This window comes from Trachemys scripta, chromosome 2 (assembly GCF_013100865.1).
Source record: "Trachemys scripta elegans isolate TJP31775 chromosome 2, CAS_Tse_1.0, whole genome shotgun sequence".
NCBI lineage: Eukaryota > Metazoa > Chordata > Testudines > Emydidae > Trachemys > Trachemys scripta.
The window spans coordinates 173,557,538-173,568,520 of NC_048299.1; the positions used below are offsets into that span (position 1 = coordinate 173,557,538).

At 37.0% G+C, this 10,983-nt stretch overlaps 1 protein-coding gene across 4 annotated transcripts in view; it reads left to right on the top strand.

Annotated features, from left to right (window-relative positions):
- Positions 1-10,983, top strand: part of NUP153 (nucleoporin 153) — a 64,134-nt gene that overhangs the window by 41,962 nt on the left and 11,189 nt on the right. For 3 of the 4 annotated variants that reach the window (XM_034762342.1, XM_034762345.1, XM_034762343.1), the window contains exons 11-16: positions 1,289-1,421; positions 3,449-3,586; positions 4,861-4,953; positions 5,187-5,274; positions 8,032-8,151; positions 8,547-9,170. In XM_034762342.1, coding sequence (XP_034618233.1) covers positions 1,289-1,421; positions 3,449-3,586; positions 4,861-4,953; positions 5,187-5,274; positions 8,032-8,151; positions 8,547-9,170 — 1,196 coding nt within the window. The remainder of the gene's footprint in view (positions 1-1,288; positions 1,422-3,448; positions 3,587-4,860; positions 4,954-5,186; positions 5,275-8,031; positions 8,152-8,546; positions 9,171-10,983) is intronic. The other variant, XM_034762344.1, reaches the window with a different exon arrangement.

Sequence of the window (10,983 nt, forward strand, 5' to 3'; positions counted from 1 at the left end):
AGAAGTTTTCCATATGTGAAATCTGGGTAAGGACTTGTAAGTCAGAGTCTTTCCTTTAGGGACAGAGGAGTGACTTCCTCCATAAGTGACAAACAGGTGTATGCAGAAAAGGTTACATATTTTGCATAAGAGTCTGGTGCAGGAGTAGTTAAATTGAGTAAAATATGAAATTTCTAAAATTCTTGCTGCTCTTTAAGTTTGGATAGTTAAAGGTTGAGCATCCAAGTGCTAGTTAGGCTTTAAGAGGCAACAGAGTGCTCTTCCATAGGTTCCCATCAGAGCTGGAGAGATTATTCTGGAGCACCTCACAAGGTTAAACCAAGGCTCTTCCCTCATCCTCACGGGGACTTGACCTGGGGCTTAAAGCCTTCACGTGTGCTTAAACCTACCTTGGTCAGAAGAAGAGCTTCAATATAGGATTTCTTCTTTCCTTTGGGCACTTCTATGTCTTTCTTCATCTGGGCAAAGTGTAATGCTCGATCTTTTTCCTTAATTTCCTCAGATAGTTTTTCCCCTTTCCACTTGGGTTAGGATATCTTTCCCCTTTTCCAGGCTTTTGGAATGAAAAAGAGAAAATTCCGTTACACTTTATAAAGCCCTTTGATATATGTATATCTGAAAAGAATTCTGGAATGTTAACACAATCAGAAAACCTCTTGGTTCTGTTGAGGGCCGTATGAAAGATGCAATAGCTTCTAAGGCTTCTGTCTCTCACTGTCATGCTGCAGAAACTGGAGTCTCTGCCTTCTGTCAAGGTTCGTTCCATAACAGTGGCAGACAGGTACCTTGACATCCTTTTTATATTTTCTCTATGCTGAAATCTTGATGTGTCAGTGTTTGCATGTAGTCTGATCTGTTCTCCCTCCCACGATACCCATTCTATCTGATCTCTCATTTGGTGGTGGGTATTTCATTTGAAATGTCCACTGTCCAGGCTAGCAATAAGGGATGTGGGAGAATAACATATTTTACTAGTTAACTTAATTTTTCCATCTTCTTCTTCTCTGCTGGCTCACACATCACACCTTGTGGAGTTGGGACTGTTTCTGATTGATTGATTTTTGATTGATTGACTCTTTATTTTGGTTGTAGCTTTTTCTGTTTAGCAATATTCTTATTGCTTGGGATGTCTATTTGTCCAACACAAGACAACTTGGACAAGAACTTTGCTTTTTCCAGACTGTTGGTAGGAATGTTTCTGTTCCAGCGCGGACAGAGGGCATAAGAGCTTAAAACAATTAAGTAATAAGAGTGCGCTCTAATCATATATTGTTTATTTCTGTGCCAGCAATTTCACATACCCCAAATTCAGTACACCTGCATCTAATGGATTATATTCTGGAGTGGGAGGTGGTGGCGGTGGCAAGATGAGAAGGGAAAGAGGAGTACACTATGTATCTCAACCAGGACAAGAAAAACAGGTAAGAGAAATTACTTCAGCTAAATTGCTCTATCACAATGGAATTTTTCAAAGCGTGGATGCAGTGAAACTCAAATATTTGGCTCCTAAGAGATTACACAAAAAATTAATAGTTACAAGCCATGTTTGTACATAGCCCAGACCCCATTGTGTTAGGCAATGATTGAAGCTCCTGGGTGCTAGGATAATACAAATAATAAATAATAATAGTTAATTCTGTTGGATATATAAGCCCAAGTCTTCAAAGAGCCGCTGATTTTGTATGCCTCAATTTTGGTACTCAGCTTGAGACACCTGGCCCTGATTTTTCATCAGTGTTGAGACACTTCCATCTCCAGTTGAAGTCAATAGAGGCTGCAGCTGCTTATCACTTCTGGAAATCAGGCCCTAGATTTCTGAAGTTGGGCACCCAAAATGAGAGGCTGCATTTGGAAACTTTGGCCATATTATTTTAGGTGTTCTTCCAATTGTATTGTAGAGTTTCTTACTAGAAGCTGAATGAATCTATACAAGAAACACTGAGTAAATATGTCAGAGTAATATGTATGGTTTATTTTAAAGGATTGAAATATTAAATAAGTGGCAGTAAGCAAATAAAGTATTACTTAAATTCATAATTCTATCTTATATGACTTAACCATATAGAACAAATCAAAATTTTGAAATGGAATAAAGCTGAAGATAACACTATATGTGCATGCAAAAATATTAAATATGTTAGACATCTGTGAGTGACATTGACTAATGCTTCCCAGGTGCACAAATCAGCCACTCAGTCTTTATTTTTTCATCAAAAAATCAATTTAATAAAACACACAAATAGTAGTACATGTCCACAGAATTATTTCCGTGTTTAGTGTCTCAAATATGTATAGTTCAAAGCATACAATAAACTATACACGGCCTCTTTTGTCTTAAATATTGAGTTATCAATCGTTAGGCTAATCTTTTGACTGAACTGATGTAGAGAGAAAATCCAGCTGGATATTGGAGATCTTGGAGGGTATTTGTGTAGCACAAATAAGAGAACTTAGTATAAAGATTTGATGGGCCTAATTTTCAGTAAATATGTTGAAATGAACCAATATAGAAGTTGGGAACCCAAATTTCTTTGGGTATAAACACAGGGAGAAAGTTAGGTCTTAATTTATTCACACTTAATTGTTTCTGCATAGATCCAAGTGCCACTAATGAGTTGTCATTAAACTAGTTAAATCTTTATAATAATACCCAGTTTAATTTCAGCAGCTAAATACCTTAAAAGAAATGTCTTTATGCTTCAGTAGCTTCTGTGTTTGTTCCATAATTGTCTTGCACCTTACCTTAAACTATATGGCATACCATGAAGTCAGACAGGATACTAGACTGGATTGACCACTGGTCTGATCCAGTGTGACAATTCCTGTGTTCCTAAAATAGGGCTTATTCCATTTTGTGTCTCTGTGATGTATAAAGAAGGCCTGAAAGATTTGTTGTTTGTTTTTAAAAAAAGAACAAAACTTGCTTTCTCTGTTTTTTACTTTAGAAATATCAGAAACTTCAAGACTGGTCTTCCTTAGCTTTGCTAGAGGATTTCTTGCATATCTCAGCATGTATTGAAATCCCACATCTTAATTAAAGAATAGGGAAGATCAACTAGCAAAACTATCCTTTCTCTAGAATTTTAGTTATTAAAGTTAAATGATGTTAACAACAAAAACAAGTTTTAAATGGAGAGAAACAACTCAGACTATCTTTCATTCTACGTTATTTTTATGGCACATCCTATGGGCAATGGTTGAATTAGCAACTTTGAGACAGTCTTCCCTGTTCTACCTACTGTACCACATGATAATCATAGCATACCCATGGAAAGTGCCTGCCAAAGGTTAAAAATGTTCTAGTAGACTAGGATGGGGGATTGGATATATTTTTATCATTTTATTTTAAATTTGGCTTTGCTGCTTTTAATTTTGTATAGATATTAGAGGGGGAAATGTAGTTTCTAATGTAGAATAGAAAAATAACTAAATAAATGTACAATTTTAGGAGGTGGAGGCACCAGTACTACCCAAAATACCCTTACCAATTAATACTACATCACTGCCTAACTTCAGCTTTGGCTCCCTTGCCAGTACTACTGTGTCGTCATCACCAATCACTAATACACAACCAGTGATTAACAAGGTAATTTTTTACATTGTATGTACGTAAAACTTTACAGGATTATTATTGGTTTGTCTTGTTCGTTCTCTGTGTTGCGTATCAGATATGTTCTTAGTCAGGAGTTCTCGAACTGGGGGTCGGGGCCCCTCAAGGGGTCACAAGGTTATTGCATGGGGGGGGTCGCGAGCTGCCAGCCTCCATCCCAAACCCCGCTTCTCCTCCAGCATTTATAATGGTGTTAAATATATTAAAAAGTGTTTTTATTTTATAAGGGGGGGTAACACTCAGAGGCTTGCTATGTGAAAGGGGTCACCAGTACAAAAGTTTGAGAACCACTGTTCTTAGTAGTATTAAGGGGTAGGCTAAGTAGTATTAGCTTATGGCCAACTGAGTAAATGAGGGCCATTATATTCTGATGTGTTATGAGATTGCAGATTTTGATGTAGTTTCAAAAAGTTGTCAGATTAATTATTGGATGGATGAATTATTGGATAATACACCTCTACCTCGATATAACGTTATCCTCGGGAGCCAAAAAATCTTACCGTGCTATAGGTGAAACCTTGTTCTATCAAACTTTCTTTGATCCGCCGGAGTGCGCAGCCCCGCCCCCACGGAGCACTGCTTTACCGCATTATATCAGAATTCGTGTTATATCAGGTCGCGTTATATCGGGGTAGAGGTGTACTGATATATGGCTTCTGGAAGTGCTCTGGAAAGCCGGTTCTGGTTATAATATGCCCAGATTTATTCAACAGTTTAGAAGTACCATAAATGGCATTGGAAGCATCAGTAGGAAAGAAATGTCATCACAATAATTAGTGTATATAACTGCAATAAAATAAACATTAAGACTGTCTAGACACATTTTAATATTTGTGTACAGTTTTTTTTTTTAAAAAGAATCAGATACCCATTTATTTATGGAGGGGCCTGGTAAATGTTGAGTTGAATTTAAGGTTGTTTAGGTGCCTTGGCTGCATTTTTGTACCTTAACATATTTGAATATATTTTCAGCATAACCTCAACTCTGAATTTTCTGAGTTTATATCATATGGTTTGGGAATAATTCAAACATGACTTTAATATATTTTACCAAAAACTACTGATGTGTACTCTGAACCTTAATTGCATTTCATCATAGTTCTTGTCTGGGAATTATAAATCTCAAAACTAGCTTTCCCAAGTTCATTGCAGAACTCCTTATATTTTTATAGCCTTAAATAGTTACCATTTTTTCTTTCAACATATTTTCTTTTTACATAGTCTTAATTTTTTTTATTTTGAAAATTTAGATGCAACCAGCAAGTAATGCTAGCAGTCCTGTGTTCAGATTTTCATCTCCAATTGTAAAATCTACTGAGGCAGAAGTGCTACCTCCACTGTCTGTAAGTAATGCGTGTAGAAACTCAACTGTTGCTGTGGCCTTAGCAAAACATTTCAAAACAGTAAAGTGGCATTAGTGGCAAATAATGGAAAAAGGAACATAGGTTTCGATATTCAGTTGGATGCCAAATAAATTGTATGCCAGAGAATTGAAATCTGAATTTGTACTTGTGTGTTAGACTGGATTAAGATTTTTTCCTTTTGGCATTGAAAAGATTTTTTTTTTCTTTATCAGATTGGGTTTACGTTTAGTGTTCCTGTTGTGAAATCAACACAAGCTTCTGGATCCAGTGATACTCCAGTGCCACTTCTGATTAGCCCAGGTAACTAAAACTCCAGCATTTCAGACCTGAAATGTTTTATTTTTTCTAGCACTAGTTCTGGCTGATGGGCATATCCCAGCTGAATTGTCTAACCCACCATTTGCATGCTCTCAGGTGGGGATCATTTTCCACCAGATATTGGAACTAGTGTGTCACCAGGAGGAGTTTCTAGAACAACCCTCCTAACCCCTCACTCTCAACCTTTCACCTTTAATCCTATAGGCTGCTATTTTATCCTTTTGTGTTTCAGTCACAATGCCTAAGTAATGATCATTAGCGTGTTTGGTTTACCTTGAGACTTGAAATTTTATTTCTCTGACTTGTTCCTTCTGAAAGCAATAACAGTTCCCAACCGCAACCCTAAATATTTCTCTCTTCCCTGTTGCAAGGGATGTTTTTTACTTGCATAGCCAGGGTCTCTTCTGGCATAGTGTGTTATATGAAAATGCCACTGAGATGCTATCATGTAAAGCATACTTTAATTTGTGCATAAGTTATGGGGACACTCTAAATTTAAACCACACTACTGTTGGAATACTTTATATACTGTTGTTACAAGCAGCACCTAAGATTACTGTAGTGAAAGGTTATAGAGAAAAAAATCTTTTAGTTTAACTTTCTGCATTTGATAGCATTTTTTTTATATTCCGTTTCCCCTGCTAGTGGGTGTCTTTCACGCAGCAAATTTTAGAATTTAAAAAAAAAAAAAAAGAAAATCTGATTTTTAAACTACAAAAACTGGCAGGGAGACTCAAGGGCCCTGAAAGTATATTTGACTAATTTTTTTCTAAATTGACTGTTTCCGATTGTTTGTTTAAAATGATACGTCAAATCCACATCTTACACACTAAGGAATTTCAAAACACTTGCTGTGCTGTAGTTACTGCACATGAAAGTCCTGTTATTAACTTATTCCCTTCCCTTCTGAATCTTAATAGCTGTATTCCATCAAAACTGGGGTAACTTCCCAGATTTTTTAGGAACTCTTTCTAAATGTCATTTATTAAAACTGCATATTTGTGCCATCACAACTCAGGTTGTCTCACCATTTTAATGATGAAATCCTATCTTGGGGTATTTATAATTTAGCTATAGAAATGGTCTTCCCAGAACTTTGGCACATATGGCCCCAGTCTAGCAGTACAAAAACTAACAAAAAGTAATAAAAATTGATCTGACATATTAAAAAGTAGTTTACAATGCACTTTGTGTCAGATCAATCATACAAATGCTATATTTATAGCCCAAGAGACTGAAGTCTTCTATCCATAAACAGGCACAATAATAACAGTGTGACAGGCAGATTATTCTCTAAGTATAAAATGTTGGTAGCTTGAAAGCAACTCTTTTCTCTCCTTTTGAGACTTCCTCTTTCCCATTCCCTTTCTTAATTGAAGGCCCTAATAGTTTGTTTTCAATGATAGCAAGGAAGAAAGAAAATCTTCTTGGGGGAAAATTGCAACAGTAGATGTTAATACTATAGCATATAACTACAGTAAAATGAAAATCAGAATTTCTATTCTTCAGGAAATTCTGATATTTCTACATTTCTTTTCAGCCTCAAGTGGAACAAAAAGTTTAAAATATCAAAAAAAAAAAAAAAAAAAAAAAAAAAAAAAAAAAAAAAAANCCCTCGCCTAATTACACAACTAAAGAGGTAAAAAAAAAAGGGTGAAAAAGAGCAAGAGAAAAAAAAAAAGAAAACGGAAAAAAAAAAGCGAGCCCGTTACATAAAAAAAAAAAAAAAAAAAAAAAAAAAAAAAAAAAAAAGCAAAACAAAAAGTTCTGAAAAATTTATTCAGAAGTAGCAAAATGTTTTCACATATCAGCATTTTTGATCAGAACAAAATGCATTGATATTTCCAAATTGAAACCTTTTGTTTCAGTTCAGTTCAATGTTAAGTTGCATCATTTTCTGGTGCTGCATTGTCTCATTGGATTTGTAGTTTGGGTGCCTCATGCCTTCACTCTCCCTTAGGGATTGGGCTCTCTAGCCATCCTACATCTCCCATGATACATGAATAGTCATGTGATTCCCATGATGCATCATAGGGCCCAGTTACAGGAGAGATTGTTTCATCAGCATCATTGGAGAGGGAGCCTAACGCATAGGAAAGAATGGAGGCATGATAAATCCGAACTACAACTCTCATAGAGCAAAGTGGCAGGATAGGAGGATGCAGTTTAATCTTGAACTGTCTTTATAAACCAAATGTTTTGGTTCATTTCAACAAACTGAAATATTTTTATTTGGCATGAACCGACCCAAAGTGAAAAATATTTTCCTGTTGGGGAAAATAGAAATTAAAAAAAAACCAGCAAAATCAATTTTTTTCTATGAAAAATTTCAGTTTTACAGAAACTGCATTTTCTGTGTTTTTTTAAAAAAAAGTTTTTTTTTAATGGAAAATTCCCAACCAGCTCTACATCCAACCTTTCATTGTAGGAGTCCGCATTAATTTTATTATGCTTGTCAACTAAGTTGGAAGTGGGAGGTTGTGTAAGTGTTTCATGAAATTAGAAAGTAACCTTGTAATTATACATAAAAAGTTAATTGGACTTGTATAGTTCTTGTAATAATACACGCATACATAAGTTTCTGTCTTGTGTGAACATAAAATTTTAAAAATCAAATCTTGGAAAGTAGGAAGACTTTTTTGAAGAGTTTATATTTTTGGGAGGGATGGAAGAAGGAAATAACCTTTTGATTTGGTTTGAGCATGTTTCTCCATGAAAGTAGTAAACTTTCTGTTCAAGGTACCACTGCTGTAAATAGCACCAGCAATAAGAAGAAAGAAAAGGAAGAGTACGATGGCGCCTTCAAGCCTGCAAAAGTCTTGAAAGAAGGGAGTGTACTGGATCTTCTAAAAAGTCCTGGTGAGATAATGGGTTCCATTTAAAAAGAACTTACTGTAAAACCTGGACTAGTACACAGTGTTGCAGTTATAGAGAAACTTTAATTAAATAATTCATCTAAGATTAAGTTTTGCGGACAAATTGAAAACAGGCTCAGTGTTGAAATAATGAATGGTCGTCCACTGTGGTCCAGGACTCCAACATTAACTATAGAACAAAAACAAAAAATGGGTGGATGGTGTAAAGCTTTTTTACAGTGGCTTTACCACTTCTGTTTTTATGGTAGTGGAGACCTCCCCCATCCCCAGGATTCCTGTATATATCTCCTGTTGTGTGGTAAGATGATTGAGGGCTAAAAAGAGTTCGTCGAAGTAGCTAATGTAAATGTACCTGATTTTATGTTTATATTTTTCTAGACTTTACTTCTCTGAAGACACACAATCCTACAGCCACACAGCCTGTTTCAACAAGCACAGAAGTTTATACACGGCCTGCAATAAGTAATTTTTCTGCAGGTTCATTGGGATTTAGAGAGACCTCTAAACAAGCCTCATCATATTGGCGCTGTGACACATGTCTCTTACAAAACAAGGCAACAGACAACAAATGCATCACCTGTCAAGCTGCTAAAGTGCCGACAGCAGATCCTGCTAAACAGACTGGAACGTTGACTCTAAGCAGCACTGTTAAATCAACTGCTCCTGCAACAGGAACACTGGGCTTTGGAGACAAATTTAAAACAGCAGCAGGAACATGGGATTGTGATACATGTCTAGTCCAGAATAAACCTGAAGCTACAAAATGTGTGGCCTGTGAGACACCAAAGCCTGGAACAGGAGTAAAGCCTGCTCTAACATTGCCAGTGGTCACAGAAAATACAATAACAGTGACTTCCTCTCCTAGCTGCACTGAAACTACAGTCACTTTGGGGTTTGGAGACAAATTCAAAAAACCAAAGGGTTCTTGGGACTGTACAGTGTGCCTTGTGTCAAATAAGGCAGAAGACAGTAAATGTGTAGCTTGTCAATGTGAGAGACCAGGTATGATTTTTTTTTTTTTGTATTTTAGCTCTCCGTGCTTGCAAATTTACTTAAATACTTTTTAAAAAAACCCTGGTCTTTAAAAAGCATTCTATTTAATTTGAAGCTTAAAGTATAGAATACTGAATACTCTGGTTTTAAAATTGAGGATTAAGATTAATATATAAGCTCTTTAACACATCTGTCTCATGACTTGTGTGACTAAATATCTGATTCTGTTTTCTGGTTACCATTTCTTCCAAGTGTCTGCTTGTGGGCCACTGCTTTGGAACTAGCATCTGCTTCTCCTCATTGCCTGGAATGAGGTAGTTCTGCCCCAAAGGGTTACTCTTCCCTAAGCTGTAGCCCATCTTCCAGCACAAGTTGATAACTTAGTTGAACTTTTTTTGCAAGACAAATGACTCATTATCCTATGGTGCTTGTAGTACTGCATTACAGAGAGGAGAAAGAAACCACATTGTCTTGAACAGTGATTCCAAAAAGTCTTCAAAAACATATTTACAGATGTACCAATGTGTACTCAGAGAATGAAGGTAGGAATGGACTTCTAGTTTATATCCTGGCAGTGTGTCCACATTCCTTTTATGCTTAAGTAGCTATCAGTCCATTAGTAGAATGTCTCTTGACTTCTAGAGGGCAAGGGAGAGCTTCAGCTCTATATTCTTCCTTAATATAAGCACATAACTATTTTGCTATGACTGAGAAATAACAAGAATTTGTGCTGTACGTCGGGGACATATCAGTTGGAAAAGACCTAGGTGCATTGGTCGATCACTGGAGGACTATGTGGCCATGAAAAAGGCTGATGCAATCCTAGAATGCATCAGGCAAGGTATTTCCAGTAGAGACAGGGAAGTGTTATTACCATTGTACAAGGCACTTGTGAAACCTCATCTGGAATATTGTATGCAATTCATGTTTAAGAAAGATGAATTCAGAATGGAACAAAAGCAGAGCAGGGCTACTAGCATGATCAGAGGAATGGAGAACCTAACTTACAAGAGAAGTCTTAAGGGGTTTGGCTTGTTTAGCCTAACAGAACGAAGCCTGAAGGGAGATGTGATTGCTCTCCATAAATACATCAAAGGGATAAAACACCAGGGAAGGGAGGAGTTATTTAAGGGCCAGTGTTGGCATAAGAACAAATGGATATAAACTGGCCATCAAGTTTATACTTGAAATTAGACAAAGGTTTCTAACCATCAGAGGAATGAAGTTCTTTAACAGCCTTCCAAGGGGAGTAATGGGGGCATAAAACCCAACTTGTTTCAAGACTATCTTTAATGAGTTTATGGAGGTGATGGTACGATGAGGTTTCCTATAATGGCATATGGCCATTTCCTATAATGGCATATGGCGACTACTATTAGCAAATATCTCCAGTAGCCAGAGATGGGACGGTAGGTAGGGCTCTGAGTTACTACAGAGAATTGTTGGGGCACCTTTTGCAGGAATAGGCATCCACAGAAAGCAGCTAGCCCACCCTCCTGGCCTAAGTGATGGCCACCAGAAAGGCCACTCCTACAGAGAGCTAGAAAAAGGGAATCACATTAAGGGTTTGGAAGTGGGGTGGGTCTGCAGACTGCTAAACCAAGACTCCATACTGACTATTGGCTAAGGCTTAGTTTGTAGATTTTCTGTGAGCTGTAAAAATCTAGATTCTAGATTGGTGGGAAATGATGGAAAGCCCTTCCTAAAGGAGCCCTGATGGACTTTAAGGATGAGTTGTTCTAGTAATATGTCACGTGCTATTGCCAGCTGCGGCGGCTCTGCTCCTCCCCGACTCTTCGGCTCTTAAACAGAGCCGAAGAGT